General features: G+C 44.5%; 1 protein-coding gene across 1 annotated transcript; it reads left to right on the top strand.

Annotated features, from left to right (window-relative positions):
• Positions 1–479: 479 nt before the first annotated feature.
• Positions 480–18,253, top strand: cdk19 (cyclin dependent kinase 19). The gene is made up of 13 exons (XM_029849708.1): positions 480–760; positions 4,070–4,145; positions 9,127–9,237; positions 9,927–10,067; positions 11,516–11,573; positions 12,276–12,407; positions 12,602–12,745; positions 13,214–13,283; positions 13,363–13,435; positions 13,633–13,730; positions 15,024–15,102; positions 16,023–16,259; positions 16,798–18,253. Exons 1-13 carry the CDS (start codon positions 633–635, stop codon positions 16,921–16,923), a joined length of 1,473 nt encoding a protein of 490 aa, XP_029705568.1. The 5' UTR covers positions 480–632; the 3' UTR covers positions 16,924–18,253.
• The last annotated feature ends 784 nt before the right edge of the window (positions 18,254–19,037 follow it).

Here is a 19,037-nt window from a genome sequence, read left to right as displayed (position 1 = left end):
AGTTGCCATCTACGGCTCAGCGTGACGTCACATCAAAAAGTGGAGTCAAACACAGCTAATGGTTTTATTTAATAATGATTGCATTAATGTTATAGGACAATAAGACACACGGAATTATGTATTCACAATTTTGTACAATGATTATTTTGCTTTACATACATTTTTGAAGGTTTGTCACTTAAAGTAATTTCTGGTGTGTTTCTTTTACATTTTCAAAATTTATTTAAATGTTTCATGTTTATAATTCATGTAAAAATGCAGTGTTGAAGTTGTCCTTCAGTATGAAACAAGTTTATAAAATACTTCTATCATTAATCGCGTACTCCGAATTGGATCCGAAGAGGGCTGCTGGCCGAGCAGTGTCACAAACCGCGGGGAGAAACGCGGGTTGTAGTTTCTCCCATCTTTGTCTACGCTGCCGGCGACGGGTTGCAACCGCTTTTTAAAACTACATTTCCCATCATGCCCTGCGCGCCAATTAGAACCGTCAACGAGCCAGTGAACATTAAGCGGAGCAGACCAAAAACCTAAACAAGGAAATGGTGGTGGAATAAACGTCCAGATTATTTAATTAATGCTTGTAATAATTAATATTTTATTTTATTTTGAATAAAGCGTATTTATGGGGTAAAATGGATTACGACTTCAAAACAAAACTGGCGGCCGAACGAGAGAGAGTAGAAGATCTGTTCGAATATGAAGGTTGCAAAGTGGGTCGAGGCACCTACGGGCACGTTTATAAAGCGAAGCGAAAAGACGGGTAAGACGACCGAGAGCCTTGCTGTTGTTGTGGGTTTAACAATGTGTCTTCTGGCTGTGCACACCGGAGCTACGGGTGGACCGGTGGCTTTATGATAACCTTTGGAACGATAACCCGTGTGTCTGTTTTTGTTTTCATGAAACACACTCCCTCTCTCGCTCCCACCCCCTTCTGTCCCCTTTCTGTCCCGCTCCTGTCCCTCTTCTGTCCTGCTCCTGTCCACTTTCTGTCCCCTTCCTGTCCTCCTTCTGTCCCGCTCCCGTCCCTCAAACGCAGCGATTTCAGTTAGCAGCTGTAGCCTTTGCTGTCCACTACAGCCCGTTAGTGGTTTAGTGAAAGGACAACGTTACTATTAATGAAGTTCTGATACTTCTGAGCGTCCAACGCGGAACGTGTTTGCGTTTGTGCTCATGTGCAGCGTGAGTTGCGTGGATTGTGCGTGTGTCAACACACATGGCTGTTCAATACAGCTCAGTCAACATCAATCCATGTGCACCCTTTACAAGTGTTAAGAGCGTAAACATGGGATGTTGAAAATGTGAAACCATTAAAACCAGCAATTTAGAATATGCTTCAAATTGCAGCAATCCAACAATATGAACATTTTATATTTTGGTTATTGTGACCAAAATGATTACCAGTATTATTATCATGGAGTTGATCAGATGTGCTCAGAATGTTCAAAAAGTTCTTATGCAAAGGCCCATTTTTGGAAAAATATCAAGCCAAATAGCCCATAAAAAAATAACATGCACAATGTATTTCCTGTTGGCAGAAATGTTCAGATTTGCTCATTTAGTTTCCTGCAGAAACCCAAATTACACTTCAGACAGAGGACCTTGTGCTCAGTAGGGGAAGCTGCCCCGCGGCCTTCCACCATGTTTTCAGACCATTGAAGACGGGGCAGGCGCGCCTGCCTCTGAGGGAGTGCTGCTCAGGCCAATAAAGCAATAACTGCTGGGCAATGTGGCTGCAGACAGTGTCGCCATCTCAGTGTTTTACATCGGTTGATATCGTTATATTGCTATTTTTAGGACCTTACCTAAAATAAGGACCAGGAAAGGAAATGTCAACGCACACTAGAATAATATAAACAAAGGTCTAAAATCACACTGAACATATAAAATATTATCTTAACATCAAGCTGCAAAAATAAAGCTTAAGGTACGTAACAAATGCTTTAAAAAGGGTCCTAGTGATGGGTAAACATAGGTTTAGTGCCAAGAATTTCGCAGCGTTTGGTCACCAAGAGAAATGAAAATTAAACCGGTGCCTTTGCCTTCTTTCATAGCTTCTGCACTCGCTGCAGCTCATTCATTACCGGTATTTATGATCTCAGAAGAATCAAACACGAGACGATGCGCCACACATTTTTTCAATCACTGTTGTGTTGATTCGTGTCTGTTGTGAAACCTATTCTTATCGTATCATGGCCCAGGCCGGCTGAAGCCATTACGTTCTGGTCGGGTGAGGGACGAATATGTTTTCTTAATAGCCTGTTTATTTACTGGACACGTGTGCGGTTTACTGACCTACAAAATAGTCTTTGCCAACGTTTGGCCAAACTGACTGATATGAGAGGGATCGGCATCAATGAACCCTACAGGCCAATCACCAGATATAAGTTCAAAGTTCAACCACGACAAATCAAAAAAACAAGACAGAAATAGTTATGAAGTGCACTGGCAAATACTCCTTTCTTCTTTTACTTTAGATTAATATGTCATAAATAATAATTCCAGACAGTAGTAGCACATGAACTGGAACATTATGGATACAGACTAAAAAGTGCAAAAGATTTTTTTATTAGAATTATTAGAATTTTGAATTTATTAGAATTTTATTAAAAAGTCTGGATTAAAAAAAAAACAAGGACATGAAATATCTACTCCAAAATCTAGAAAACCAGATGAATATAATCAATTGTAGCCCTTGGCCTGAATAATTCCTGTTGATATTAACACCACGTGCATACAAACTGAGCTTTTGAAACAGGTCCATCTACACAAACGCTTCATGCAGGCAATATATATGCAACAGTAACACCAGGCTGAAAACAAATTGACTGATTCGCATTAAAAAATAGGAGTAAATCATTGTCAGGTAGCTATGAAGTCGACCCAATCCAGACTAATTTTAGGTCTGTTAGAAGCAGCACTGAGACTGCAGAGCTGGCACTCCACGCCTGTATCAGGTGATTTACGTGGCACATCTGCCACGTCAGTCACGGCAGTTTGGACCTGATGAGTCAGTGGCACAAATGAGGTTGTGTCTCTCCATTGTTAGACTCTTGACAAGTCAGGGCACCCCTAAAACACTCAATAATGCATATTTCATCAGTTTTAACATTCGTCTGAGGGGAGATAGACTCACCTGGGTACGTAAATCCAGATATTAGTTGGCTTTCCATTGCCCTCACAACTGCATCAAACCTAAACAGCCCAATAAAAAACTGGTATTGGAAACACCTACATTAAAAAAAAAACAACCTCTCAAATGTTGCTAAAAGGTTCTCACACTACCACAAGAAGGAATTTCAGACATTTTGATGTAGAAATATATCACAAACTTTCAATGGAAAGACTATTTTTGCATTTACATCATCATCAAGCTTCAGAGTGTTCCAGTAATGTCACGTGCAATGAACTCTTGTGTCATAAACTCTTCACCCAAGAGTGTGTACATGGGCAAAGAACAAAGATGATCTCTGCCCAGCTCCCAGATACGCTTCTGCAGTCCTTTACAAAGTCATCCTCTGGTCATGAAGGTCCCCATGGTTTTGTTCAGATCATCACACAAAGCAATCGTTAAAAACAAGAGTGATGTCATGTTTTCAATATTTGTCAGTAAGTCAAAGGAGGGAAAAGAAAATGAAAACCGTTGGCTAAGGATGGCAACTCTCCTTCAAGTGTAATGATGAAAACTGGTACAGCCATTGAAAATGTGTAGTGGAGGAGAACAATCACGTCCACACTCAGAGTCACCTGTACACATGGATTTTTGAAAGGACCAAGGACAAAAACATTCATGTTTCATCCATTCATTCCTATAACCAATGACTCTACGTTCATGTATTTATCTAACTTGGGAGTGAAAATGTTTCCTTCCTTTGCTACTACTCCTCCTTCAGTCACTTCTTGGTGTCGCCTCCAAGATTCCATAGGTACGAACAGTCACAGCTGTATAGCCAATCACAATACCTAATGTGGATTCATCATCACTCAGATCAGCTGTGTCTTCCTGATGTCAACAGTCAACAGCAGCTTGGAGATGAATCCGAGTCAGTAATGTCTGTCTGCTTCCCTGCAGGAAGGATGAGAAGGAGTATGCACTGAAACAGATCGAAGGCACTGGAATATCAATGTCTGCCTGCAGGGAAATCGCAGTGAGTTACACTTACAAATGTTCTTTCGACTTTTATCCGTTTTCTTCTTATTTCCTGGGGGCCAAGGGCTTCTTCAGCTACTCTGGGAGCTCTCTCAGTCCATAACTCCAAGCACAGGTTGGCATGTAGTGGACAGAGGCACTTAGGCTGGAGGTAACTGTTAGAGCACCAGTGTGTCAGGGTTAAGGTTTATACTGGAGCACCTGTTTGAGGGTGGGAGTACCTGTAAATTACCTGTAATGTCGTCTCACGGTGGGGTATTTCCCAGACACCTGTAATGGTGTGTCAGGGTCGGTGTATCTGGAAGACCAGCAGTAGTGCCTCAGTTTGGGGGTAGCTATGAGAACACCCATAATGCTCTCTCAGGTTGGAGACATGTGCACAAATGGCACTAGGGTCAGCGGGAAAAGATTCATAGTGACCCCCATCCATCCCCACTGTCCTGACGTAAGGCAACAAACTGCCGGCAAAACGGGGGATTAATAATTTGTTAGATTAAACCACACGTTGTTGCATGCATTGAAAGCCTGCTGTTTGTGTGCTGCGACTGAGGGTGTTTTCCCCAATGTCGGCTTTTCGATTTCCAAATCACAATAATCTCACCAATCTGACAGAATTCATGCTATCTGGTATCGAGTAAACAGTAGTTAGACCTTTTGTTGTACATTTGTAAAGTTGGAGCACTAAATTTTGGGGTTACTTTCTTCTGAGCTCCGATTTCCAAATGTTAGTGTAAACTGAAGACACCATAAGGTATAACGCTCTCACTCCAGGGTCATAAAGAGCTGCTGTTAGCTGCATCTGGGAGCGCTGCAGTGAGCAGATCATCTCTACTATTACAGAGCAGGCATTTCATTTTTCCAGGAACAATCAATGCAAAGAGGCCGTTGTAGGCTGGTAACATTCTCAGATGTGGCAAATAGCTGTTCTGTAATGTAGAGTCACCCAGCTAGACTCACATTAATAAAGAGGATTTACTTTTTTCTGAAGTAGACTAAATTTAAAATAAAAGCCTTTTTATGCTGTAGCTTTAATGTTGTTTTTTCAATTTTTCAATTTTTCTGTCCTCTCATTCAAACACCACTAATGATGGTGGCCGCATCCTAACTTGGTTAGAATTGAGATTAGAACCACGTCACTAACTGTGTTAGAACCCCCTCCCCTAATGCTGCCTGCACTTTATGGATCCATTCAACTCTTCCACGAGAGTCCAGATCCAGAAGTACAAAAGGCCCTGGCTATCCCCTTCAGGTAAAAGCCTGATGGAGGAGATCCAGGTCTTTTAAGTCTTCTGCTGACCGTCTGGGACTCAGACACCACACGGGTGATCAGCACAGCGTCTAGAGCTGGCCATGGGTGCACCACTGCTGTCTTGCTGGTCTGTGATGATATAAGAACAGCAGACCCCATGATCCTCCTGCAAAGGCCTGTTGGATGTTCAGCTCGAGAGAGCGAAGTCCATTCTGGGCCAAAGGAAACTTCCTCTTTCTTTGTTGAGGCCTATATGGATCATCATGGTTTTGCTGTCCTATTAAAGTTTACTTCAATAACCTTAACAAGGTCCTGTAAGGAAGCAGTTCCTCAGGAGTCCAGCGTGGGCCAATGACAGACATGATTAAGCCATTAGACAAGTTGTGAAACCAGAACGTTGGCTCCTGAACCAGTTCAAAATCAGCAAAGTCCAAGAGACAATGCAGGTCACAGGGCAGAAATGTAGAATTATCCACAAGGGAACAACTGGATGTCTGCTTATTTAACAGATTACCAGCTGGGACAGAGGTCTTCATCAAACCCAATTTCTTGTCTTTGTTACTTGTTAGTGTTCTAACCCTCCCTCAAGCTGTTTACAAAAGAAAGCATTATGGCTGCATGATTTGGGGAAAAAATATGGATCAGGTTTTTTTTTATTGAACCCATGATCTTTATCAAAGAAAAGAAACATCCAAATGTTCATCTTTGTAGAGAACATATGAGAGACATTTCCTGAGACCAAAGAGCTGAAGTTTGTACAATAGGTTCATTAGAAATAGGCTCGATATCAAATGCAAAACATCTGGATGTAGATCTGTATTGATTAGATCAGAAATCGTTTGTTGATATGCTAGGAAATCAATTACAAGTCATCAGTTTTATCACTGGGAGAGGATTGCTGACACTGCTGCTGTGTGTCACAATAAAAAATGAAAAAAATAAGATATGCAAAATGAGATACAATTGGTTTGGTTTGTGACTGTATAGAATGTGTATAAACAGAGCATTGGCCAAAAATGGCATTGTGGTTTAGTGTGATATAATCATGGTATGAGGCATAATATTCCTCTTCTGTGTTACTAGTGGAAAATGCAGTTTAGAGCAGGCACAGGACAGTATACATACACCTGCATAACCATCTCAACAGGACAGTCAAATCTATACTAGGTTACTAAATAAATAAAAAAAATTCCAACTGCATTTGAGTTAAGATAATTGGCAGTTAGCACAGCACAGAATGTATATAAAAGTGAGGAAACCACAAACCAATGGGTAACGTCACAAAGGGTTGCCACATAGCAGTAAGTCTTCTGACATCATCAATGACATCACCTGTTTGAAACAATACAAGCCCATTTATTAGTTACAAAAAGTAAATAAATATGGAAATAAATGCATGCATTGTGGAAAGAAGTCCTGCTTATTCCACATATGCTTTAGAGCAAGTAATGTCACTACTTTGTGAATGGGCAATAAGGGCAAAACAAACTCAGATTGCGTGTCATCGTCTGGTTTAAGTGCCAAGTACTTCCACTATGCTGAACACAAAGTTTTTTGTTACTACTGCAGACAAGGGCAGATATCTAATTTTAACACAATATATAGGACATTTTCGCAACTGCAATTATTGAGGGGGACGCTACAGTTACCACAGACCACATAACTGTAGAGGCTGTAGAGGAACTCTCCACCAACCCAGAGCGGGCAAGTCACCTATTGAGGTTAGGTTTAGTTTAGTTTAGTTTAGTTAGGTTATTTGGTTTTCTCTGATGGATATGAGGGGCTGTGTCTACCCCTACTCAATAACTTAGATAACATAGAAATGAGTCACAAGATTTTGTGCATGTGGCAGATTTGCCCACAGGGCAGCAACTCTGGCTGCAGCTGGTCTGCAGAGGCCCCATTATGCCCTGTACTACAATGTTATACAATTAGATGGCTAACATTCTAAAGAACCTCCGACTCTGAACTACTCGGTGACAATTATTCAAACTGGAGAGACTGGTGCCAGCACTGGGAGCAGACGTATCCTTTACAGCCAGTTAGCTGGGCTCAGTGACCTGTTAATAGTTTTCATAACCTTTAACCCTTTTCACTTCTATGTTTTCCTGTCACAGACAGAAATTAGCATTCAAACTAGCATTCAACATTTACCTACACAAAGGTATGATCCCTCTGTCTTTTTCTCATGAATTTGCAATAAGTTCTACATTCCATCTTCACTTTGTCATGCTGAGCATTTATTCTCTTTTTTCACTACTGTTCTCTCGTGATGATGACTTATCTGGTCTTCAACAGAAGAGCATGGACTCTGTTTGGTGTAACTTCCTGCGAGGTTACAGCTGTAGCCAATAGCATCTGTTTACAGCTGAAATCAGGGCGATCACATGGGCCCAAGCAGTGCACAATTGTCTGTGATGATGAATATCTCTCCTAAACAAAAGCTTCTCTTATATGTAGATAATGAAATAAATCAATGCATTATCACCAGAAAACACTCGTTATCAGGAGAAAACCTCCAAAAATAAGGACATGTCTTTCAGCTTCTGTGTAATTCTGGTATATTGAGTATTTGAAGTGTGTTTTTTTCAGCCTAAGGTCAGGGAGTAATTGTTAATGAACACAGCAGTTGAGCAGAGGACCATGCAGGACCAGGATCTTCTTCAGTTGGATTTTTTGGCTCTCTACTCTCTACTCTAAAACAAATTCCAACCTTCTGTATGTTTTTGTCCTTGTTTTCAAAAATCAATGCTCGAATCAGTCCACCAATAATGTGGGCCATTCTGATCCAAAGCCACCAGGGCCCCAGTACCCCCTGAAGCATTAAATCAGCTTCTCCAGATATTATGGTGCTTGGCCTCAAAGGGCCTTGTAGGTCAGGAACAGTGTTTTAGCAAGTATGCTGGATGCATGGAAAAGCTTTTCAGCATCATCCTTATCCAGATCTGTTGACTCATGAAAAGAGATGCTCCTGGCGATCTTTAAATATGAGCTGGACAGATCCAGGCTGTAGGTCCCTCTAAGTTTCCTCACAGAGAAACTAGAGGCTAAAGAGATGATCCTCCAGAGTCATGGTGATACCAGCTGATTTGTTCTGGATCAGGAACATCAGGAAGGAGGACATTTGAGGTCATATAAGACTTTCTATCTGTGAGACAAACCTGAAGTTTCTCCTCTGGTTTAATAGATAAATACAGGTGAGTGTCATCAGCACAGTTGTGGATCTCCTCGACTAACCCTACTATATGAAGAGGAAACCTCACGGACATGAGCAAACTGGTATCTGATCAGATGTCTGATAAATACAACCTGAACCAGTGTCTTTAACAGGATGCTGTGATGAACCTTATCAACGGCAGCACTGAGGTCCAGTAGATCCAGTATAGAGACCCGTCCATTTTCTGGAGCTCTGAGAAGGTCCTCAGGAACTTTAACAAGTGCTGTGATGATCTAAATCCTGACTGAATCCTAAAAATATCGCCAAATTTAACATGCTCATGTACTTACTCATTTCTTAGTAATTGGTGTGTGTGTGTGTTAGTATGTACTGATACACATTCAGGATATGAAATTTGTTTTTGGCCTGATAAAAAAGTTTTAGCTGATGAATATGTACATGTGTGTATGTGGTCTTCTTAATGGCCGGTCTTGAGAAATCTGAATGTATTTTGTTAAAGTACAATTAATTCAAAATATCTTCTTGTAACAATAAGACTGTTGTGTGTTCCAGCTGTTGCGAGAACTTAAACATCCAAATGTGATCGCCTTGCAGAAGGTTTTTCTGTCCCACAGCGACAGGAAGGTGTGGCTCCTCTTCGACTATGCAGAGCACGACCTTTGGGTGAGTCTTCCTGGCCACTCACAACACAAGCGCTCCTCCAGTTCTCAGCCAACACAAAGAAGTCCATTCACATTCATTGAAATAGTTTTTTATTTTTGGAGCCGAAACATTTTACCCTTAGGCAGAGAGATTGGTCCATGGCTGTAGAGCAGCTGGGCAGATGTTACAGTGCTGCACGAAAAGCAGGAGGAAGTAAAGGCAAATGCATCTTTAGTTGCTGTCTATTCCTTCATGAGTGCCACAGTCAGACCGGCACAGTCTGATCCAGTCTAATGATCTAGATCAGGACCGTTTACACACTATGGCAGGAGACTGCCCCAGCATCAATGACAGAGTGGAAGATTGAGACCTTGATACCGTCCATCGGGTGATGGTCAGTCTGGAAGTATTAATATTGCTGCTACTAGTGAGTGTTAAACACTGTGGACGGGTTTCTCCTACATCAAAAAGCATAATTATAGAGTGCAAAGTGCAATCCTATGATATGGATTATCCATAGTGTGTCCTACCATAGCATGCAGATAAGTCTTAGACACAGAAATCTGACCATGATATATATGGTGGCATGAACTCTTCTCAACAAGAAGCCTTTTCAGACCATATAGAAATCCTCCTTATGCTGAACATGGAACAACTTTTAGTTTGGATTGCAGAGAGAAGAGGTATGTAAAGCTCTCTGTGCTTCACAGCATATCATCAAGTTCCACCGAGCATCTAAGGCTAACAAGAAACCAATGCAGCTCCCTCGAGGGATGGTAAAGTCTCTGCTGTATCAAATTCTGGATGGGATCCATTACCTTCATGCCAACTGGGTGCTCCACAGGGATCTGGTAACTGCAACTCTCCAGTGTCTTTTTTACACAGTGTACATTTCATCGTCTAGCCAGAAACTTTAAGAGTTTGGTAGGTAAAATCATTTCAGATGTGACATGAAGGTTGTGGTTTAAAGGATTGAGACCTGTGTTAAACCTTTTTTGCATCCGTCCTTTTCTTCACGTCGCGTCCCCAATGCCAGGCTTCTGGTCTTGAACTAAAAGTGTTTCTGCGAATGATGTGGTGCTTTATCATGTGCACGTTCAGTCCATCTCAGAACAATATCCAGACTGAAATGAATGCTGTCCCACTTTGACCTGGAGGAAGTTACCACACCCCTATCCTCTCCAGGTTAGACTCCTGTCCACAGAGTCTGGTCTCTGAAGAGACTTTTGCCCCTTTTTCAGTCAGCCTAACCCTAACCTTAACCCTCAACCCCCAACCCTTACCTTAACCCCCAACCCTTACCCCCAACCTCAATCCTAACCCTTTCCTTAACCCCCAACCCTTACCCCCAACCCTAACCTTAACCCTCAACCCCCAACCACAACCCAACCCCAACCCTAACCCTAAAATTAACCCTCAACCCCCAACCACAATCCCAACCCAAACCCTAACCGTAACCCTAAACTTAACCCCCAACCCTTACCCCCAACCCCAACCCCAACCCTAACCCTAACCCTAAACTTAACCCACAACCCCAACCCTAACCCTTACCTTAACCCCCAACCCTTACCCCCAACCACAACCACAATCCCAACCCAAACCCTAACCCTAACCCTAAACTTAACTCCCAACCCTTACCCCCAACCCCAACCCTAATCCTAACCCTAACCCCCAATCCCAACCTTCTGTGGGGATCTCCAGACATCGATGCCTCCATGTGTCGGTACCACAGAGAGCAGAGACTGTTTTACCCTGCAGAGGTCAGGGATGCAGCACTGCCAATCATACGTTGCCGATTTTGTCGCAGTTTTTCACTTTGAAACTGCAGCTCAACTTAGTTCTTTTTTCAGAAACTTTTCTCTCATGCTCTCCTTCAAGGTCATGCATATTACTACTCTACAGGTGGTTCAGTGATGTGACGTCTTAAAACAGCTACCGTAACACAGCCATCTGGCTCCTCCCCTTCACCTTCCTGAAACCCCACCCCGCCCTCTGATTGGCTGGAGGTTCAGAACACTGTTCTGTTTGGGGAGCAAGCTTTTGGTTCTGATTTAAACAGCAGCTTTATGCTCATTTGGCTCCTCAAAATGTTTTGCTTTACAGGTAATATTAGCACCACCTCCCCATGGGTTGTTAGGGATTGGAGCAGAAAATTGTAATGTTTTATCACAGTTTTCACGAACCTGAAAGGCCAGCGCTTAATGTGCTACCCTGAGAAGAGCTGCGCTGATGTAGTGCATGATATTGTTGTATCACTTAACCGTCAGTCAACTATTATTATCTGATTTGTGTCCTGTAGAAACCAGCTAACATCCTGGTGATGGGGGAGGGTCCCGAGAGAGGAAGAGTTAAAATAGGTAAGGAGGGCTTGCACACAGAAGCTTCCTTGGTTATCAGTGAGCCTGTTGCCATCGCGGTTCATGTGTAAATGTGTCTTGGTCCTGATGTGCAGTAGCTGGAGTGTTGACACGTCTCTCACAGACGACCAGGAACAGCACACATCACTGCTTTCACATCTTCACAGTCTATTTTTAAATGGGCTCCTGCAAATGGATATGATGCTTATTCCAGTGAGACAGCCTCACATCGAGATAAAGACTAAACCACGAAAGGAAACAGTCATCTAACGTGTACATACGCAGCTGGAGGAGGTTCAACTGATACTGACGCCTCAGGAGCTCATCCTCCCTCCATGGGTCCAACTATGGCAGTAAAATGTCGAGGCGCAGCAGTCTGGTGGCATCATCAAGTCTTTTTCCAAACAATTCTGGAAACAGTAATGGCAGGACTCACCTCTGTGCAGACCTCAATATTGAGTTTAGGCTTGATCCTTGAGCCTCAGAATAGTGGCGAGACCATTGAGATGGGTCCTCCCAGCAGATATTACTTTTAGTTTTTCATGTGTTTAACTGGGTTGTCATGTTGTAAATGTGTCTGGATGGGAAGTTTGTGAATTGTGAGCCCTTTGTGTCAACATGAACATACACACACACCCACTTCGGGTTCAGTTCACACATCTGTCTCTGTGCCGTCTCCTGTCCTCCCCGTCCCTCCCCCAGCTGACATGGGTTTTGCCAGACTCTTCAACTCTCCTCTAAAACCTCTGGCAGACCTGGATCCTGTGGTGGTAACCTTTTGGTACAGGGCCCCTGAGCTGCTTCTAGGGGCCCGTCACTACACCAAAGCTATTGGTGAGTCTTTGAGTGTGTGTGTGTGTGTGTGTGTGTGTGTGTGCGTGACCGCTTGCTCTTCTGACCTGGGTGCATCATGTGTGGCTGATGACTATTATCAATACTTTATTTCACATCTCTTATCTATCTCTCAGAAAAGTTCTTTGGTATTTAATGTGTGTGTGTGTGTGTCTGTGTGTGTGTGTGCACAACAGATATTTGGGCAATTGGCTGCATCTTTGCAGAGCTCCTAACGTCTGAGCCCATTTTTCACTGTCGCCAGGAAGATATCAAGACCAGCAACCCATTCCATCATGACCAGTTGGACCGGATATTTAGTGTCATGGGCTTCCCAGCAGGTCCATACTCACTTTCTCCCTCTCTCTTGATGGTTCATTCACTTTCTTACACCCCACACCCGCTGAATCCTCAGCCTTTCCCTAGTGTGTAGTATGTATGAGCGGGAGTGCAGGCTGGGCCCAGCTGGTGGAGCCCTGCAGTCAGGTGTCCTTGATCATGAGAGTGAAGCTCACGATGCTTCTGGAGGTGTGTGAGGGGTGGGTCAGGGTAGAACCCAACACTCCTGTAGAGCTCACAGAACGTACAGCAAGCAAACATACATAATATGTTTCTTTCCTTGACAAATAAATGCATTTAATAGGTTTACTCCTTTATACAACTTGTTTATGTTAATAGAGAATTAGACTTTACAAGGGACTAATACTAGTTATACTAATACTTAGTTATGACAGTAATTTAAGACATGTTGATGGAGCTGTGCATTGTTAAAATAACCTCCAGTTTTTACTGATGGTGTGATTTTTCAGATAAGGACTGGGAAGATATCAGAAAAATGCCTGAATACCCAACACTACAGAAAGACTTCAGAAGGACAACGTGAGAAGATCACATGATGACAGAAAATAATCCAATAATCTAACCATAATATTACATTCTGATTGTTTTTATCTAACAGATATGCAAATAGCAGCTTAATCAAATACATGGAGAAACATAAAGTCAAGCCAGACAGTAAAGTGTTCCTGTTGGTACGTACACAGCATGAATTTAGAATTCCATTTTAAAATTGCCTCCTCCTCCTTCCTCCTCATGTGGTGGGGCCCGATCAGGTTCCTCTATTGTCACTCATCTACTACCATAGGTCACCCTTTCTGTTGTCTTGCTAATCTGTTCAGCATTGCATTAAACAGGCTTCTTCATTCAGATTCTGCTTCTTTGCCTTCAGCTCCAGAAACTCCTCACAATGGACCCCACCAAGCGGATCACCTCAGAGCAGGCGCTACAGGACCCATACTTCCTGGAGGACCCATTACCAATGACCGAGTTAGCCAAACTAAGGCCCTGTTCACGCTGTAGCTCCAAATCTAATTTCTGTCCTGTCTGCGGTGATGAAAATCCAATTTCACATAGTGTCAACAGCACAAATCATACTTGTCCAAGAAGGATTCAAATCCGATTTCATCACGAGACTTCAGTCCAGGCGCGCCTGCCCTGCCATCCAGGATAGGCGGTGGCCCGTTGCATCACACCGATATCGCTAATAAGAACACGAAATGCTGCGAGCGGCACATTGGTTTAGTAGCGCGTAGCCCGATGCCACGGAGATGATTGGTACCACCAGTAGAAACTGGAAAGTGCGCTGCTGCGGGTCCGTTATCTTGCTGCGCCTGCTTCTGGGTTGCTGTACTTCGTCACCACCCACAACAACCAATCCGGATGAGTCTCTGAAGTGCGAACGCAACACAATCTGATTCGATCACTTGCAAAGGGCAGTATGGATACTGGAGCTTCAAAATGAGATCAGAGCATCAGAGGGAAGTTCCCTGCAGCGTGAACAGGGCCTGACGGCTTCCTTCAACCCCTCCTTGGTGGATGGGTTGATGGAGTCACAGCACTTTCCTTTCATTACCTAAAACTTGTAAACTGTCATCAGATGAACCTCCCATCTCTTCCTTTTTATGATTCCCCCCTCAAGGTTCTATCAGACATCAATAGAATAAAATAGACTTTATTTGTTGTTGTCCAAGAAATGATCTCAGCATACAACCAAATTCTGAGGCCAGAAGGAGGGTCAGTCTGAGCGGCTGCAGCTTCGGTCACCACAGTTGGTCAACCCGAGCTTGAGAGGACGGGGAAAACCTCCACACACTGTGGCCCCTGTGTGGCCCTAAAAGTGCTGAGGATCAGTCCCAAACTGTTGTCAACTTACCTGCTTCCCAAAGACAACATGTCTCAGCCAATCAGAGGGCAGAAGGGGAATTTAGGATGGTGGGAGGGGCCAGACGGTGCTGCCTTTCGATACACTCGTTTGGGATGGTCGATACACTCGTTTGCTCCAGTTTATCCAGTGTCCCACTCTGGACCAGTACAGTTGTGGTGTTTGGAGCAGGCTGACTGTGAGCACAGGTCTTTTGACTGGCAGGAAAGCTTCTGTCTCCTGAGCGTTTCAGCAGTGGTGGAGACCAATGAGACCAGGGACGCCTGATATTTTGACACTTGAGATAGTTCTGGCAGGTTACTGCATGCATTTGTGACGCATGTGCTTCAGTGTCCCCACTGCTATGTTGGACAGTTCAGTGCTGTGAGCAATGCTAACACGTCTGTGATCATCTCCAGTGTCTTTGCTGGCTGCCAGATCCCCTACCCAAAGCGAGAGTTCCTCAATGAAGATGAACCAGAAGAGAAGACAGAAAAGGTCATTCTTTTTTTCCTACTCATGTTGTATGGAACGCATTGTTGATGTTGTTAGGCGTGTCTCCACTGCAGGAACTATGGGGTCATATTACGGGGCCAGGACATTAGTGTGTGTCTCCACTGCAGGAACATCCCTCAACGTCCATTTATAGGAACCTTTGTGGGGCTTAACCGAGTCCCTGCTCCTGGGCAGGTACTTAGATCAGCCCCAAAGAGCACTGAGCAGGGCTTGAGGTTTGCTGGGCGCTGATTTGCTAAAGCTAGAGCAGGAAGTGACCCAGCAGAAAAGGAGCATTAGCCTAGCAGTAACCGAGAGGGCTTCTCCTCTGGTTCATAGCATCCGTTACCATGGAGACCAACACACAAACCAGACAAGCAACAGCCACCTGTTTGAGTTAGAATTTAATAAATATCCCACCACAACAGGTGTAACTGAAACTGGGCCTGTAATCTGGGCCCTGTAACTCTGTAACTGGGCCCTGTAACTCTGTAACTGGGCCCCTGTAACGCTGTAACTGGGTTCTGTAACTCTAACTGGGCCTGTAAACTGGGCCCTTGTAACTCTGTAACTGGGCCCCTGTAACTGTGTAACTGGTCCAACGTGTGATGTGTGTGAGGGGTCCGACCCACAGCCGAAACTGTACCATCCAGAGGAACGAGTGAGGGGAGCGGTTCCTGTCCTCTGCCCTCCTGCCCTCCTGCAGTGGAAACGGGCCTGTTGGCCGCTGCTCCCTGGCCGTCCCAACAATCACTGAGCTCCTTTGCAGTTGTCACCAGACAATAATCGTGTTTAAATGCACACAAGCAAACCAGATTCCTGCCGTAGTTCGATGCTACACACTCAGTACAGAACCAGGGCTTTGCCTGCGTGGGGTTTCCTGCCCCAGAGTCACACTGTTGCTCTGTCGTTGCCATGTACAGAATCAGACCCAGCAGCACCAACAGACGACAGGCCAAGCTCAGGCTCAGAACCAGCAGCAGACTGTAGCCCAGCAGGCCACATCCCAGCAGACTTCAGCTCAGACCAACGGCACCACAGGAGCAACAGGCGGCACTGTGGGCGGGGCTCTACAACATGGTCAGGACCAAGCCCCTGCCAACAAAAAACCTCGGATCGGGGCCCCCACGGCCACTGGGATGCTCCCGTCAGAGTACCAGGTTAGTGTTACCCTGTCAGGTATGCAGTCACCTGCTAGGACTGACAGAGTGCGTGGCTTCCTCACACCCCCCTAGAGACAAATAGGAATGACCCGAGAACGTTTCCTCAGCAAATAACCCAACAGTTGGACCGGGCGGGAGTCACACGCGTGAATGTGAGTGTGTGGGTGTCAGGACTTGGATCCTCATTGGAGCAAATGTGCCAAATGTTTCAGCTTAATGATACATGTATTAACCAAAGGTAAAGACACACACTCACCTTTATATAGAACTTTATATTTGGGATATATATGGAACTTCATATATATATATATATATATATATATATATATATATATATATAGCAGACCCCCACCCACCCGCTGCAGGGACATGGGCTATGGTCCCTGAGCTGGTGTCCTCACCACTGCAGGAGGTTTGTTTTCTCCTGACTGCACCTTAGTCACATCCCTGGAAGGGCCACGGTTGCTCGTTTCCATCATTTGTACTGTTTTCTTGATCCAGTCCTGCCACTAGCATGTGTCTGCTCTCCCATCAGCACTCTGGCCCTCGCCTTGGTTACCAAAGCAACATCCAAGGTTCTTCTCAACCTCAGAGTACTTTGGGATACTCCTCATCCTCCCAGCAGAGTTCCCAGTACTCCCATCAGACACAGCGTTACTGAGGCTGCCAGGTGATGGTGCACCAGCAGAGGAACGGTTCCTCCTGTCCTCATGTTGGTTGGACAAGCATCCACGATCGTCCCAGTCCCGACCAGCCTGCTCCGGCCTGCGTCCTCTGTCATGGAGCAGAAGCTGTGGAACTGTCAGGAAAGGTTCTTGTGAAAGTGTAAGGCGGAGACGGGGAACCACGGCACCGAGAGAGCCAGTGTTCCTCCCAGGACCTGCAGCTCTCCTCTCCTACACTTGAGACACCACCTCCAAGTCTCTGCGTCTACTCTGTCTCCCATATTTGCTACAGTTTTCAGGTTTCCCCCGACAGGTGATGTCACTGTAAATATTGTTGCATTTGGAAGCTTTGAGATGAAGGGAGTCACAGGAGGATCAGCCCTCGACTGTCACCTTCAGAGGATAGTATCAGAAGAACCAGCTGCCCTGGGACTGGTTTACAGAACACATCACACATCCAACTGCAGGGAAACGCTGGACACTCTTGTGAATGACTCCTCATGGACGTCTGGAGAAGGCCTGACCAGCAGCCTCGAATGGAGCTTTGCTTGCTCCTACTTCCTTGTGGTCGTGGACCCTCAGAACGTGCACACCGATGTGCATGGCAGCTAACACCTACCCGTAGAGCCCCTAAAGTCCAGTTTCTCAAGACTGTTACTGCCTAGCTTATAATACTGTGTGTGTCTGAGTGTGTGTGTGTGTCTGTGTGTCTGTGTGTGCTGTCTGACCATCTCAAACACACCTGTGGTGTGTGTTCCAGGCCGCCGGGCCCTGGCAGGAGAGCCACTCTAACAGTGAACGCTGTGTGTGAAACCTTTCGTGCCTCAGACGTTTCCTCGTTAGCTAGTTCATTCACACGTTCCTCGTTTCAGTCTGAAGGACAACTGGAGAGTATTTGCATGACTGTTTCAGTACGGTAGCATTAACCTGCAGATAGAGCAACGTTCCTGGTTTGAAAGGGTCAGAAGGGTTCTGGTCCTCCTCCTGGTTGAGGGTTGACCTGGAGCCTGGGACTGATGTGGCTCCCTGTCATACAGCTAACGGAGGATTAAAGCCATCCCAACTTTGCAGGCTGATTCCATTGAAGAGTGTGTCAGTGAAGGACCATTTGGAGAGGACAGTCTCTCTCTCTGTCTCACACACACACACACACGCACACAGGTGGCACATTATGCACTGTCATTTCATAAGCAGTTATAAAGTCATAAAGCAGCTGCTCAGCCTGCTGCTGCACAGCTACATTGTCCTATGATCTCCAGTCACAGCAATGAATTCTGTCCAACTTGTGCACTTAAATGTTATAATAAATTTACCACTTTGCCATCATTTAGCCATTAAAGTGTTGTTTGTTGCCTGGCACTGGCTCGTGGTGCTATTTGTAGGTCATTTATCACCTGACACTTTTCGTTTGTCGGGAAATAAAACAACAAACAGAATTGAGGGTTTAAAGGTTACAGGAGAGCCAAACGGCTGTGGTGGACATTGGTTTGCTGAGGGTCAATGCCCAATAAGCCATCAACATAGATTTAATTGTGACAACAAACACTTTTTTACAAAAATATAACCTAATTCTCTGGGCTCCAGTGAGTCAGCAGGGAGCGTGCACGTGTGTCCCTGGGGCCCCTGGATCAGCCCCTCACCACCACACCAAAATCACAATAACTCCATGAAAATCCTACAATTCTCACTTTGCAGTAAATTTCATGCCATGTGTTTTATTTTTGATGTTATATATATTTATTTTCATACCAAGCTGTGATTTTGTTCATCATCACAAAACCTAATAAATAAGTAAAAACCACGACATGAAATAGCTTGTTGAACATGTTTCTGGCTGCTGGAAACAAACTTCTTTGTAAATATCATCGACGACGCGAAGGGAAACAGTATAAAAATTGGAACATCATGAATAAACTTACAGGCAAACGGAACAAAAAGATCAGAGGGAGAAATAAACATCAATGGAAAACTGATGACAGATGCCAATAAAAGGAGTTTAACAACTTTATCAACATCTCAGCTGTTCCATCCTGCCGGGGTCTCAATGCGTTCCTGTCAATGATGCACAACCGATCACTGCTAGGGATGAAGTTTCACAAACGGAGGAAGC

This window comes from Takifugu rubripes, chromosome 16 (assembly GCF_901000725.2).
Source record: "Takifugu rubripes chromosome 16, fTakRub1.2, whole genome shotgun sequence".
Classification (NCBI taxonomy): Eukaryota; Metazoa; Chordata; class Actinopteri; order Tetraodontiformes; family Tetraodontidae; genus Takifugu; species Takifugu rubripes.
Note: the sequence above shows the minus strand (reverse complement) of the source record. Positions and strands in the feature narration are given on the sequence as shown.

Coding starts and splice junctions, on each gene's coding strand:
- cdk19 (XM_029849708.1), top strand. CDS start 633: ATGGATTACGACTTCAAAACAAAACTGGCGGCCGAACGAGAGAGAGTA. Junction 10,068..11,515: donor GGGTGCTCCACAGGGATCTG/GTAACTGCAACT, acceptor TGTGTCCTGTAG/AAACCAGCTAACATCCTGGT. Junction 13,731..15,023: donor GACCCATTACCAATGACCGA/GTTAGCCAAACT, acceptor GATCATCTCCAG/TGTCTTTGCTGGCTGCCAGA.